This window comes from Azolla caroliniana, unplaced genomic scaffold (assembly GCF_043228905.1).
Source record: "Azolla caroliniana isolate FFs.n. ecotype wild unplaced genomic scaffold, voAzoCaro1.0.p SCAF_14, whole genome shotgun sequence".
Classification (NCBI taxonomy): domain Eukaryota; kingdom Viridiplantae; phylum Streptophyta; class Polypodiopsida; order Salviniales; family Salviniaceae; genus Azolla; species Azolla caroliniana.
In genome coordinates this window covers 13,623,746-13,639,704 of record NW_028230449.1, presented here as the reverse complement: position 1 = coordinate 13,639,704, position 15,959 = coordinate 13,623,746, and the positions used below count along the sequence as shown (strand labels likewise).

The window sequence follows — 15,959 nt, the reverse complement described above, 5'->3', positions numbered from 1 at the left end:
AAGTTTAGGACAAGTCAAGATAGAGTAGCATAATTAGTGTAAACACCACGAGGCCACTTTGTGCATATTTGGATACACATGTATGATGTGTACAATGTATTGCTCAAACTTTTGACTTTATGACCCAAACATGAGACGAAGACAATGCATGCATGAGACGAAGACAATGCATGTATGTCTCATTGATAGTGAAATTATTTTGAGGTTTTGACATTCAATTTAAGAGTTTCAATTGCGTTTTGCATCGAACATGCTAAGAAAGAGATGAACTAGTAAATAGTGAAGATATGTATTATTTATCATTTGCATGTGCGTGTAAGCTAATGTGAGGCTTCCTCTTTCTTCTTTATTTTTTTATAGATTGGAAGATCCATAGTGGAAACTCAATCTTTTATAGCCTCGCAATCTTCCATATATTCCAAGTATTTTAATTTTCTTATTCTCTTTGGAAAACATGGATTGTGTATGTATGTTTCCCTTTCTTGTAAATGAAAATGATAGATTATGATTGTTCAATATACTCTACCTTATTGTTACAGTATGTCGCACAACAAAAATAGCAAAGGCAAGGGAAAACAAATGAGCCTTCATACAATGCCTTGTTTTAGGAAGAACATGTCATCTTCTAATGAAGATGTGTCTCTAGAAGAACCTATAAAAGACCAACAATACTCTCAAGAGTCAATTAATGAGATAAATAGAGTTAGTAAGGCGAAACTAAGATTTCAAGAAGATTGGCCTACTAAATTTAAGTGGCTTCAAGAGGATTTAGAAACTGGGCTTCTATGGTGTAGTTATTGTAGGAATGACCCACATTGTAAGTCCTTATTTGGAAAAACAGGTGCAAAAAATTTTAAGACTTCTATATTAGAAGAACATGCAAGAAGTGTGGCCCATCGAGATGCCATTTTGTTACAAGAACGAGACAAGAATGGTCTTGAAAAATGTGCATCAAAGAAAAAAGCTAGTGTGGATTTAGCAGTTGAAAAATTGTTTAAATGTGCATATTTTATAGCTAAAGAGGATTTGGCATTTAGAAAATTGGAAAACCTCTTACGTTTATTAAGAGAGTGTGGTGTGGAAGGCCTTCCACGAATGTACAATGATAATAAGGCTTGTGCAAGCTTTATCTTGCACATTAGCAAGGCTCTTGAAGCCGAGATATATGAAAGGTTGAGGACAAGTCCTTGGTTTGGGCTTATGGTAGATGAAGCTACCGATGTAAGTGTGACCAAGAACTTGATCCTTTACGCTACATTTGTGGAAGGAAGGCAAGTACGAACCTCTTATTTAGGGGTACTTGAAGTAGAGGATGGTACAACAAAAACAATAACAGAAAACATTTTAGCGTTGTTAAAAAAGTGGAACTTAGATGTTAGAAAAATGATGGGATTTGGAAGTGATGGAGCATCTGTTATGGTAGGTATGTCTACAGGTGTTGCTACAAGATTGAAGTCATATAATCCATTTATGACTTCATTACATTGTTGTGCACATCGAACAAACTTGTGTGTGCAAGAGGCTTCAAAGAACGTCGAAGTCAAAGAAACATGCAAGCAGTTAGATGCCCTTGTGAATCGGGTGGCTGCACATTTCTCGAGGAGCTCAATGCGCCAAGGTGAATTAAGTAAGATGCAAGATGCATTAGAATACACACATTTGCATATTCTTGGGATTGTGAAGACACGATGGCTTAGTCGGCATGGTGCTATCATGAGGGTATGTGATGTGTATGAACCCTTGATGAAGACTTTGCAATCGCTGTCGTGCCTTTCGGCTCCGGATCGTTTGCGTGAGTCGGGTGGGAACCACAGAGGTCTTGGACTAGGAGAAAGAAGTTCGTGAGATAGAGATTAATTATGAGTAAATAGCAAAGAGAAAGATAAGAAACTCGTGAATCACACGAGTATACTATATTAATTGGTACTTAGGGTGTTAAGAGAGAAGTAGATGTATAAATCGTGAATCCCACGAATAATTTTTGTATTGATTAATACTTAATCCAAATAATCAACAACAACTACAATGTGCTCCCCATCCTTATATAGTGATGGGAGAGACTAAGCATAGCTACATGCTTTTTCTCATATGTTCATGCACACTAAATGTGCATGTGATGCTTTTTTTTTATTTCCTAAGTATAGGGCTCTTGCACGCTAGATGTGCATGAGTTATTTTTAGTGTCTCGTGTTTTTTCTTTTTCATATATTAAAGAAATACACGATTTACCTTTTAATAAAGGTATGCATAAATAAAGGTCTTATACATATTAAATCTATATTTAAAACACTTAAGATAATTTAATGTAATGGTAAGGTTGGGGTTTGTCAACGTGGAGGTGCAGAGTTCGAATCACGCCCTGCGCAGTAGTGAGTATTTCTTTTTTTTACATTTATGTCTCTTTATCCGGCTCTTCCTTGCCGGTATGCAGTTTTCTTCCTTGCCGGTATGCCGTTTTCCTCCTTGCCGGTATGCCGTTTTTCCTCCTTGCCGGTATGCCGTTTTCTTCCGGTTCTCACCGAGCACTCCATTCTCTATCCGGAGGGACAAAAATATAATTTCCACATAGTGTGCAACCTACACTACGACACTCGCCCCCTCCAAACCCGCACATCCTCCGGTATGTGCCGAAGTTCTTGATTCTTCGTATCCGTCTTCATCCGAAGCTTCCTCCGATTCTCCCCTTATGTCGACTATGAGTTGTAATCCACTTTCTTCGCTTCCCGCATCATTGTGGTCTTCGTCCGATTGCTCCTCGTTGTCGGCCTCGACTTGGATCACATAAGGTTTGTCGTCGGTCCGCTTCTTGAAAATCTTCACCCGCTTCCCGGCTATAGGCACTCGTAGTATTGTTCCATCCAACTCGGACAGTCGGTACGTCCCGTTGTCGAAGACCTTCCGAACCTCGTACGGCCCGAACCACCTTTTCGCGAATTTCCGCATCGTTGTATGTTGATGGTCCAAGCTACTATCATAGACGATCACCCAATCTCCTTCTTCAATCCTCCTCGGTCGTAGTCGGTGCTTTGTGTCGAACCGACTTTTGTTCCGGAACCGTGCTTCTTGTTGTCGGCGTGACGCTTCCGCTACATCTTTCGGTCTTCCCTCCAGTTGTCGTATCCGGACCGCTAGTAGTTCTTCCCGACTCATCTCTTCCTTCCACGGTAGTATTGTCCATGTCGCGATTGCGGTTTCCGTTGGCATTACCGGTGCTTGTCCGGTCATGAGTTCTGCCGGCATGTAACCGGTCACGGAGCTATGCGTCGTCCGATCCGCCCATAGTGCATACGGAAGCATTTGTGGCCAATCCTTCACCCTTCCGTCGCATGCCTTCGCAAGTGCTTTCACGATCGGACTATGTCCTCGTTCGATCTTCCCGTTGGCCTCCGGATTGTAGGCCGTTGTCAACGTTAACCGAACTCCATGTTTGGCGAAGAATCCCCTAGCTTTGTCCGAGTCGAGTTCTCCCCGGTCCGCAATCACTTGTCCTACGCAGCCGTACCTACAAAACACTTCTTCCAAAAGAAATTGGCACACCGCGGCACACGTTTTCCTCCGAAGCGCTCGACCTTCAACTTGGTTTGTGAGATCTTCTCGAGCTAACACCAAGTATTTCTTTTGTCCAATCCCGGTCGGCATAGCTACAATGTCGACCATCCACTTGAAGTTGATTGTCGGTGAGAATGTCGGATGCAGCTCATCTCGGTGTCGGACCCCGGAGTAGACTTGACATTTCTCGCAGCTTTCTGTGAACTCCGCGACATCTTTATACATGTTCTTCCACCAATATCTTTGCTTGATTTTCACAAAAGTTGCCCATGTTCCTCGATGTCCAGCCCAATCGGATTCGTGGAACTCGGACATTATCCGGTTTCGTTGCTCTTTCTTCCCGACTACTCGAAGTGGTATCCCATCCGGTCTTTTCGGCGTCCTCCATATTAAACCGTTTTCCAAGAAGAACTTTTGGACTTGCCTCTTCTTCCTTCGGATCTCGGCTCTCCTTTCTTTATCATTGGTTGAATCCTCGACCTCTTGTAGCATCTTCCCGATCATCAAGGTTTCCCCCTCGTATTCTTCTTCCCGGAATTCTCGGATCACGTTCACTCGGCATATGTGTTCTGACGTGAAGTAGTCTTCGGAAACTTCTTCATTATCTGATTCGGTTATGTCGTCTTCAAACCGCGCCCTCGATAACATGTCCGCTACCGCGTTGTCCTTCCCCGAGATGTGTCGAACCTCCGGATTAAGTGACTTGACATATGCAATCCACCTTAGCATAGCCACATCCGGTATCGTACAACACCGCATCATCCCGAGTATCGGAAGACAATCCGTCTCGATCACCACTTCAGCTCCGATCAAATAATCCCGATCCGATTTTATCGCCGACACGACTCCCCACAATTCTCTTTTGACTTGTGCATATCCGCGTTGCCTTTCGTTGAGGACCTTTGCTCCAAATCGGATCGGATACCGCGAACCATCCGAGTCGGCTTGATTGATGACCCACCCGATACCGGTTGGACTTGTATCAACCGTTACTATGATTGGCCGCTCGTAGCTTGGCTTCTTAAGTGATTCCGCCCTCCATAGTGTCTTCTTGAGCTTCCTCATGGCTTTAGTGTGTTCCGGTTTCCACTCGAATTTCTTACCTTTCCGCAACAAGTGATAGAGCGGGTCCGCTATATGTGCATAGTGCGGAATCCATATGTGATAGAATGCACACGCACCCAGAAACCTTCGGACTTCCGATGTTGACTCACATACTTCCTTCATAGCTTGAATCGCATCGATCTTTGTTGGTGACGGTCTTCGGCCGTAGGGTCCACATAGATGTCCGACCACCAATATTTCTTCTTGCCCGAATGCCGATTTCTCCCCGGAAAGTGTTAGGTGCACATCTTCTAGCTTTCGCAACACTTTCTCGCAATCATGAATATGGTCGACCACGAACTTTCGGCATCCCCGATCATCCATAGTCTCATCTTTTTCTTCCACCGCGCATCCTTTCATCGGAATGTCATCTAGAAACGGCATCGTTATCTCCGGAATGCAATCTCGAAGCACCTTGTTCATCGCGTTCATCATATGTGCAACCGAGTTTGTCGCTCCTTGTGGTAGTGTGCACATTCGAACTAGTCCTATTGGTGTCCGCATGGTAGTGATGTCTCGGCTCTCCACGGCTAGTTGGAATTGGTCATACCCCGAGTATAGGTCCCCGATGGAGTATATCGCACGTCCGGCAAAAGCTTCCGCGAATTCGTCCACTATCGGACCGACTCCCGAGTTCCGGATCGTCACCTTGTTCACCGGTTGCAAGTCTTGGATGAATTGGAGTGACCCATTCTTCTTCGGAACCGTAAACCATCGATTTGAGTACGGAGCACTTGATGGCTCCAGAATCCCCATCGCCACCTTCTCCTTGAGCAAGTCGATGACTTTCGGAATATGCGCCCGTGGCACCGGAATCGGCTTCAGGTTCCACGGTACATGATCAATCGTGAAAATCACCATCGGCTCCACTATCTTTGGATCAATGCATCCGATCTCCCTCGATGTGAACGCGAATGCTTTGCCATGTTGCTCCAACATCTCTCGAAACCGTTTTTCTTCTTCTTGTAAGAGGAACCCACCTCCACCGATCCGAAGTTTCTTCCGGGTCTCATCTGTGAAGGCATGTCCGATATCCACGGACTTCCGAAGTGTCGGATCTCCCGAGACTTCTTTCTTCTTTTGTTCACTATCGGCGGGTAGTGGTCCCGCGGCCGGTTTCACCTTCTTCTCCACGGTCTTGTATTTCGTACTTACCATTGCTTCTTCTTTGCGGAGCGCATCCGGCCCCATTTTCGCAACGATCTCGTACATCTCGACCGATTCCACCGGGACTACCCGGTTCCCTTGGCTTTTATCTTCCGCAAGCTCTTCAAGCCGTTGTAGTGTATTCCCATAGAACACTTCCTCGATCACTCCCACGATTTCTTCATCTTCTTTTATTATTGATGCCGACCGTAACTTATCCTCCACTTGTCGGTATTGTTTCTTCATTCCTCCGGTTACGGCCGTGTACGTAGATGCCCCATCCGGGCCGATTCGTACTTGTTTTGCTCCGAGAGTTTTCTTCCTGTGTGGGGTATCAGGGCTTCTCGGACTATCACTTCCCCACTCCGCAACAGTCCGCTTTAAAAATCCATTCTCACTTGGGACAAGAGTTCCCTCTTGTTCCTTCCGTGATTTGCCGGCACCGTTAGGAATTGGACGGATTTCCCTCCGTTTTGGCTCCGAATTCGCGCAAAAGCCGCACCACTATCGAGCACCTTCGTCTCCATCCGTGAAGCCGTGATAAAGGGTTGGCCGAGGATGACAGAATGTGAAACCTCATCCTGCACAAAGAAATTTTGGTCAATTTCGACATCCCCGATCTTTACCGTCACATCCGGACAAGCCGCAAATAGGTCTTCTGTCGTTTTCGTGGCTGCCCGAATCTTCCATCCATGGTTGGTGTTTATAGGCCACTTCCCCTTTCGGTAGAACTCCTTGGACATCAAGTTGATCTCCGATCCGTGATCAATCAATGCTAGCACGGGTTCTTTGATGTTGCCGATTCGGACCGGAGTCTCCGTAGTCGCACGTGCCCAGTGTGGCCTTGTATAGTGGGAGTTCGGAATTTCTCCTTCCACTTCGGTGTCGTTCATTGAAACGGTATTTGCATTCACCCTTGGAGCATTTTCCTCCGTACTTTGTCTCTTCCTTTTCACGAGATCCACGAGAAGATCGTGAAACTCCTTCTTCGCTATTCCGAGTAGTTCCCGCAACGAAAAATCTACCCGGCTATCCAAGATTCTTTCCTCGAACACTCTTTTCAAGTCGGTTTGTTGTTCTATGTCCGAGGCGAGCTTGAATGCCGGAGTCGCCTTTTCTTTTCCCTTACCTCCGGAGTTCCAGCTTTCCGGTATCTTCGATGGTCCGGCCGCATCCTCCGTGCGCCGTCGTTTCTCGTCCACATACACCTCATGTAATTGACACAGGGCGTATATGCTATTCTTGTCGACAGGGCACTCCCATCCCGTAGCTTCCCGGACGCCTTCCGCGGTGTTTCGGATATCGTTGGAGTCGGTTTTCTCGGTGTTTCCTAGCACCTCCGGCCAGAAAGACGCCTTCGCTCCCGTTGACTCCCCGACACATATTCCCGCGGTTGTCGCATAGTTGCTTCTTGTCGCTAACTCCTCCTCGAGCACCTTCTTCATGCCGCCTTTCCGGAAGTTCGGTCGGAGTGGCTTCCGAGAGTCCATCGAATGAATCCGGTTTCCCTCGTAGTAGATGAGATCCCGTCGTAGCGCCTCCTTATGGTCGTCGCAATCCCTCCGATCGTGTTCGGCGCTATCGCACCATATGCACCGTCGATCCGTATATTTGGAGCTTGTGGGGCGGTCATCCGACTTCTTCACCATCGCGATCTTTAGATTCTCCATCTCCTTCAGCAGCTGCTCCACCGTAGACGCGTCGACTCCCTTCTCGGCCGTAATCTCCCGAGCCCTCGGTTGATGGTCTTCCAGTCCCGTTCTCGGTTTCGGAATCGGTTCCGAAACCCTCTTTTCTTCGTTGGCAAGCCATTGCCCCCTCTTCGTGTACCGCGCGACGATATCCCGCACGCTTTCCCATGTTTCGGTGAGGCCGCTTTCGGTGGTCGTGTCCTCAAGAAGCACTCCGAGATCTTTCCGGTCCCGGACGTCCACAGCTCGCAAAAACATGATGACTTTGTCCGGTGCAAGAATAGTTTGATCTCTCGCGGACAACCTCCCGAACCGACTTTCGAATGTCGAAAACACTTCGAGGACCTTCAGCCCCTTACCTGACGTTTCCACCCAATCCTCGAATCCCCTCCGCGTTGCCTTGGAGGAGTCCTCGATGGCAAACGTGGTCTTTAACGCCTCTTCGAATGCTTCCCACGTCGGATTTTGTTGTTGCAACCCGTGGATACTCCCTTGAAGCCCGTCGGTCGCCACCCGGTTAAAGGATGTCACTTGCAGTCCTTCCGAAGCCCGGCACCGGAGCATCTCCGCCTTGTAGTCCTGCAAATATCGCGACACATCCTTACCATTAAATTGCCCGTTGCGTTGCACGAGCCGCTCTACTGATGCCGAAATCTCCGACATCGTGCGTTGTTCTTGAAGCATCCGTTCGAACATCGCCATCATATTGTTAGCTTGTTGAGCCTCCATCTCCTTGCCACCCGTCTTCACGTCGGGTTCACCAACTGTGTCGTGCCTTTCGGCTCCGGATCGTTTGCGTGAGTCGGGTGGGAACCACAGAGGTCTTGGACTAGGAGAAAGAAGTTCGTGAGATAGAGATTAATTATGAGTAAATAGCAAAGAGAAAGATAAGAAACTCATGAATCACACGAGTATACTATATTAATTGGTACTTAGGGTGTTAAGAGAGAAGTAGATGTATAAATCGTGAATCCCACGAATAATTTTTGTATTGATTAATACTTAATCCAAATAATCAACAACAACTACAATGTGCTCCCCATCCTTATATAGTGATGGGAGAGACTAAGCATAGCTACATGCTTTTTCTCATATGTTCATGCACACTAAATGTGCATGTGATGCTTTTTTTTTATTTCCTAAGTATAGGGCTCTTGCACGCTAGATGTGCATGAGTTATTTTTAGTGTCTCGTGTTTTTTCTTTTTCATATATTAAAGAAATACACGATTTACCTTTTAATAAAGGTATGCATAAATAAAGGTCTTATACATATTAAATCTATATTTAAAACACTTAAGATAATTTAATGTAATGGTAAGGTTGGGGTTTGTCAACGTGGAGGTGCAGAGTTCGAATCACGCCCTGCGCAGTAGTGAGTATTTCTTTTTTTTACATTTATGTCTCTTTATCCGGCTCTTCCTTGCCGGTATGCAGTTTTCTTCCTTGCCGGTATGCCGTTTTCCTCCTTGCCGGTATGCCGTTTTTCCTCCTTGCCGGTATGCCGTTTTCCTCCTTGCCGGTATGCCGTTTTCTTCCGGTTCTCACCGAGCACTCCATTCTCTATCCGGAGGGACAAAAATATAATTTCCACATAGTGTGCAACCTACACTACGACATCGCAAAGTGATGCATACAATGTATTCTTGAGTTTAAGAAACTTTAAAGTAGTGTATATGCTTCACTTCCTTGCAGATGTACTTAAGATCATGTCTACATTAAGTATGGAATTCCAAAAGGAATATGTGGATGTGACATGCATTGGAGGTTTGGCTATGATAGCCATTGGGGAGATAGAAGAACAATTTTTACATCATGTTATGATGGATCTGAATGGTTTTGAGAAGGATAACGATAATTATCCAATTATTCTAGAATATGGTAGAGAAAAAGGAATGCTTTCAGTTTTACGAGATGCCACAAAAGGTAATATGTATAAAAGCATCCTCATCGATAGAAGTGTTGATGGTGAGGACTTAATTGAAGCCATACAATTCCAAACTTTGTTTTCTAAGGCATTGATAGAGACAATAAAAAAGAGGCTTCAAGATCCGGTGACTCTTTCCGCATTGAAAATGTTATCACCAATGAACATGTCTACCGGATCTACAAGCATTTTAGCACGAAAAACTATGGGTCTTAATGAGTTGAAAACACTTGGAAATTTTTATGGCATTCAAAAAATGATAGATGGGAAAGTGTTTTCTCCCATAATTGATAATGATAAATTGTATGATGAATATGCAATTTTTAAAAGGCAAGCTACCACGGAATGGCTTGGAAGAGATTTCTTAGATGTTTGGGGTATGATAAATTGTAATGATGTGTGGAAAGAAAAGCTACCCGAGCTTCTAAAGCTTTCATTGATAGGGTTAATTCAGTGTTCTTCTACGGCAGCATGTGAGAGAGGCTTTAGTCGCCTAAATCTAATAAAAAATAAGTTTAGAAATAGGCTAAAAACCAATGCGGTTGATGCATTGATACGAATATCTATTGAAGGACCTGAATTAGAAGAACATGACTTCAATGCCAGCATTTTGTTGTGGCGAGAAAGCAAGGCATATCGTCATATTTTTACAGGTACTTCTCATGAGCATGATGATGACATCGAGGACTTCATAGAAGATATAGATTGAAATTTTGTGAATGTGATCTATTTTGTTTTGGAACTTTATATATATTAGCTCTAATTTGATCTAATATGTTGTTAATGCTAGTTTACAAAGTTTCGAAAAGTGAATTTTGTTTACAAAGTTAGTACATTTTTTGATAAATATATATATTTAGTTTTTGGGCTCCAATTTTTTGTGATTGATTTGATGTGGTATTGCACTAGAATTTTATTTATTTATTTGGTATGCGTTAAAAAAAATTTCAACATTTCCGGTTGACATTGTCGCTAATAGGAACGTGGCCGGCTGAGATTTTAACATTCCGGTTAGGTTCATAAGAAGCAGGAAAATTTCCGGTAGGGCCTAGAGACTTTGCCCAACACTGGGTAGGACTATCTTTCAATAAATATTGATAAACTTTTGGTAAAAATTTGCAAACCCCAAGAAACATTGTACATCACTTATAGAACCTGCAATCTAACACAGTTTAACTTTTTTTTTCAGATCCATAGGGACTCCATTAGTTGAAATGATATAGCCCAAAAACTCCACATGCTTGCAATCAAAAGTGCACTTTTCCAATCACCGCAATACTTGGGAGACATGAATATCATGCTTCTCTTTAGTCTTAGTGTAGATTAGAATATCATCAAGATAAATAATTAAAAAGACATCCAAAAAATCTCTTAAAATGGTTGTATCATATGTTCAAAAACTGTTAGCGCATTCGTAAGACCAAAAGGCATGATTTTATACTCAAAATGACCATATTGCATGCGAAAAGTGGTCTTCCACTCATCTCCTATTTGAATGTGAATAAGATTATATGCACCACACAAATCAATCTTTGTAAAAACTTTGGCACCATTAGTGTTATAGGAGATTTGGAATCAAAGGTAGTGCATACCTATTACAGATCGTGACCTTATTAAGAGCTCGATAATCCACGACTAGGTGTTGTGAACCATCCTTTTTCTCCACAAAGAAAATCGATGCACCAACTTGTGATCTTGAATGTCGAATAAAGTCATTAACCAAATTCTCCTCACTATATGATCGAAGAACATCAAGCTCTAATTGCAAATCGGTCTCGATGGTGGAATTGTTTATGGTTGTAGATCAATGGGGCAATCACAAGGTCGATGTTTCGGGAGTCTACTAGCTTTGACCTTATCAAAAACATCCACAAATTCTTTATACTTCCTCGGAAGTTTCTTTTTAGAAATATTGTTAGCGATATCATAAAGGTTGATTGTTATTGCAAATAAGACCATTTCTTCTTGTCACCCTTCTCTCGTAGCTCTTGTACTGAAATAGTTGAAATCTTGTGGGGTTGAGACATGGTATCTATGGGTTGAACCTATACATTAACTTGTTTTCTACCAGAAATTTCTTAGTTTGCCAGCTCAAACCAAGGTAGACAAGGACAATCGGATGTTTAGGACTATTAATTATATTGAAGGATATCACAGATGCCAATTATTCTAAGACCAGTTGAACTAGTTCAGACTCTTCCACTATATCGTTAAAAGCAATTGGTCAACCATCAATGACTAGCACTAAAGCTAGACACGAAAGCTTTTCTAAAGTGTGTCTCAACTGAAAATCACAATCCAGGAAGCAAGAGTTGGCACCAGTATCTAAGAGAGCATGAACATGTATGATGTTCCCATTTGATATAACTTGGTTACTTGGACTAGGGCTGAGAAAACACTAACATGCTTGGACAAAATGGAACCATTACTAGGATTTGGCTAAAACGATCTCTAATTGTCCAACCAAATGACTCCAATTTGGGCTAAACTTTTCATCTAGTTGATTCAATACCTCTAATCTATTTACTAATGCCAAGCTATCTAATTTATTACCAGATTGCTCAATTAAACTAAACTCAGGTTTATTAACGGTAACGATTTGATTTACATGATGTCTCGGCCTATGAGAACAATTCATTGCTATACATCCTAGACCACCAAAATATAAGAAAAGATGATTTGCTCGATGTTGTCATTTTCCATAGTCTCATAAGGGTCCTCATCAATGTGTCACATCTATCTCCATAGGTGTCAAAGAATCCATTGGAACTAGATTATATGTTTGCCTAGGGGTGGTTGTGTCGTCACACATGCATAGGTAGGTGTATCCTTTGTCTTGTGATTTGTTGGTGTCACTCCAATCAACGATTGAAGAGTTGATTATCACATCGTATAGTTATACGAATGGCTTCAATAAGTGATTTGGGATCTTTCGAAAATGTAAGAAGTTAATCCTTGACATCATTGTGGAGGCCGAAATGGAATTGTTCCATTAACACTTAATCATCTTCTGGAATATCAAACACCAAAAGACAAAAATCAATTGCATATGTTGAGGTTGGGTGATCCCCTTGCTATAATGACCAAATTAAATTGAGGTCAATCCTAACACTATTTGTTTCTATAAAGGAGGCTTTAATAAATTATTCGAAATTATTTAACAATGGGGATTTCTTTTCAATTAGTAGAGCAAACCAAGATAATGTTGTGCCCATAAATAGGGTGCCAACTAAACTTACTCGAGTTGCATTTGTTGGATATCATACAACATGCATTTGAATGACGAGTCGTACCTAATTTAAAAATCCCTTAAATTGAGACCTTGTACCATCAAATTTTGCAAGTAGGCTAAGCTTGGGTACTTTAATAACCCCTTTATCTCTTGTTGTATGTTGTTGCAAAGCTACCAATGCCAACTCTATATGTAGTACTTGTTGTGTGAACTAATCATGTTGTTTTTCTGTCGTCACCTTTTGGAGATCCTCAAGTAATGATTGATTCTCTATCTCAAGCGCTAGAAACTTGGTTTTAAGGCTCTCCAATTCAGAGACAATAGACATCAAATTTTGTTGAATAACAACGTCCATAGCTATATAGGGCTAAGGAAGTGAGTAGGGAAAGAGGTATTATGTCAAAGCTAGGGCAAGATAGCAGTAGGAAGAGGAAGAGAAATAGTGATGAGGGAAGAAACGAGATAGTAGTGGATAGAGTGAGCAAGAGAGAGTGACTATGGAATGAATTAGGCGAGATAGTAGTAGTAGTAGTAATAGAGAGAGAGAGAGAGAGAGAGAGAGAGAGAGAGAGAGAGAGAAAACGCAAAGTTCGGAGATATTGGAGAAGGGCAAACACTAATTTTGATGTATCTTCTTGCTACGGTGTCCGTTTGCTTTGTTCTTTAGCTCGTTTCGAAGCCTGCACATAGAGCTTTCTAAAGAGTATCTGCACGTATCGTTTGGAGGTCTTGGTAGAACGTTACGAGTAAAAATTCCATTCGACTGCATGCATCTCATGATCGCTTGCTTTGATTCCTTCTCCAACACAATTACTTGTAAGTGAACTCTCTCCTATTTCTTGTCATATGGATGGTAGTGTTTTCATGAATATGGATGAGTCTCCAAATTCTTCAAAGGATGCGTGCATGGTGGAGTTAGTATCAAGCCCAAGAGGGGATGGTAAAAGAAAATGATGTATTGGAGATAATAGTAATGACATGTCTTATGCTGATGCAATGCGACAAGATGATATTGAGAAAGATGATAGTCATTGGGAACATTTAAGATGCATGGCAAATATATTAATGGAAGATTGTATAAGGGAGAATGTGAAAGTTGCTGAGGAGTTTGTTGACGATGAAGTGGCTAAGGTAGAAATAGACAATAAGGAGTTTTTGGGCTCATTTGCTAATTTTTGTGATAAAGGGGTCATATTGTTTTTCACGGGAAAGATACCTTTCCTTTGGAGGGTCAAACAATGGTTACGTGGGATTTTACAAGCTGATTGTGTTCAGGATGTTTATGCTGGTCCTCGTGGATTTTATGAGGTTGTTTTGGTATCACAAGAGTATAAAGAGAAATGACTCAATAAATTGCCAGTTTTTTATGAGAAAAGTTTGGTTCATATTGTTCCGTGGCGACCATTAGTGGAATATCAAGATATATTAAAGCAAGAGTGTCCCGTATGGGTTGAGGTAGAGTGCACATATTCAGTGGTTTGGCCAATATTACGGTCAGCGATGGAAAAGTTGGGAAAGATCTTGGTGCCTCCTAGTGCTAATGCTCAAAATCGATATCGGATGTGTATTCTTTGGAATACTGCTATAAAGAGGCCACGTTGTTTACAGATTGCATGTTCTGGTATGCCACCTATGTATTTTCGGCTTAAATGGGGTACATTTGCAAGACATTGTTTCCATTGTGGTGTGTTGGGGCATTTTATGGTTGAATGTCCTCAAAAAAGAAATAATGTAGTGGAAGTGGTACATGAAGAGCCTACAACTCATGATCAGATTCAAGATTTGACAATTTCAGAGCAAACAAAGGAACCACAAATTGTGAATGAGAAGGATGGAAAGACTCTAGAGGATGAAGGACAATGGTCAATAGTTTCTGGAAAGATGAAGAAGTCTAATAAAAAAGTTGGGCATAATGTATCTATGGAGAAGGTCACACCGACACATCCCATGCGGAATAAACCATGGGTTCGTCAAGAGGACTATCCAAAGAAATTATCTTTTGATAATAAAGGTAATTTGTATGTTCCTTGGAATAAACGGAAATCGGTGCCTCGTTCACATGAGGAACCATCGGGGTCTGGAGTTTTGCATTCCCATAGTAATTCATATGCAATCTTAGGGGGTTTATTTCAGGATATGGCAGAAACATTAGCAGTGAAGGAGAAGGAGATTTCTCGAATAAAAGGAAAAAATAAAGTATGAAGATCACCACATGGAATGTGAGGGGATTGTGTTCTAGATTTAGAATGCATGAGGTTTGGAGGATTGTGTTAAGTGAGCAATGGGATGTTTTATGTGCAGTAGAGCATAAAGATCATCGGAATGCTGGTTTAATTAGTTATTCTAAGGGTTATACATTATGTTATGCTGGCAAGGTTCATGGGGATTATTCTGGGATTGTCATGTTTATAAGAGATAAATTTCACCCAAAAGTAATTGTTTCAGATGAATTTGGAAGATTTATTGTGGTAGAGATATGTTATGAAGGGCAAGCTATTTGGTTAGTTGGTGTGTATGCATCAAATGTTTCACAAGAACGAAAGTTGTTATGGAGATCTCTAAACTCCGTGCTTCATAATGGTAGACCGGGTTTATTGATGGGAGATTTTAATGTTTGTTGTGAGACAGATCAATCAACATCTATCCACTCTATTATGGATGGACCAGAGGCTCAAGAATGGGGAGATTTTGAGATTGAAGTCATGTTAAGGGATGTATGGAAATGGATCAAGGGAGATGAACCTGGTTATACCTTTCAATCAGCCCAATATAAGGATACTTGGAGTAGGTTGGATCGAATGTATGTAATGCATACCGAAGGTTTTTTACCAGAGATTTTGGATATTTCAGTGTCTTATGGGTCAATTATATCAGATCATTTCCCATTAATTTTTGAGTTCAATCACCACTCAATTAGAGGTTTTCATGAGTTTTTAGGAAAACCACCGTTGATTTTTAATTCATCATTTTTGGATCATGAGGTCTTCCATGCCTATATGTGTCAATTGATTGATGCATTTGCCTATCACGTTCAATTTGATGGGTATGAAGCGTGGGAAGTATTTGTTGCAAATGTTCAGAGGTTAACTAGATATTATGGAATTCACCATGCTTTTAAAAGGAGAAAGAAATTAAGTCTCCTAGTTAATTTGCTTGATAAATGCAACTCATTGTTAACTTATTGGCCAACGGATGTAGAGTTGATGGGATATCAAGAGGTATTAATTTCTGCGATGCATGACCTAACGGCAAAAAATTATCAACATGCTAGACTACATCGTCTAAGACAAGAAGTGGATGATGCTAATTGT

General features: G+C 41.9%; 1 protein-coding gene across 1 annotated transcript; it reads left to right on the top strand.

The window, feature by feature from the left end:
• Positions 1 to 540: 540 nt before the first annotated feature.
• LOC147855523 (uncharacterized) lies at positions 541 to 10,125 on the top strand. Its single transcript, XM_087330083.1, has 2 exons — positions 541 to 1,618; positions 9,185 to 10,125. The coding sequence occupies exons 1-2, from the start codon at positions 541 to 543 to the stop codon at positions 10,123 to 10,125; spliced, it is 2,019 nt and encodes a 672-aa protein (XP_087186209.1).
• Positions 10,126 to 15,959: the final 5,834 nt, after the last annotated feature.

Coding starts and splice junctions, on each gene's coding strand:
- LOC147855523 (XM_087330083.1), top strand. CDS start 541: ATGTCGCACAACAAAAATAGCAAAGGCAAGGGAAAACAAATGAGCCTT. Junction 1,619..9,184: donor GAGGAGCTCAATGCGCCAAG/GTGAATTAAGTA, acceptor ACTTCCTTGCAG/ATGTACTTAAGATCATGTCT.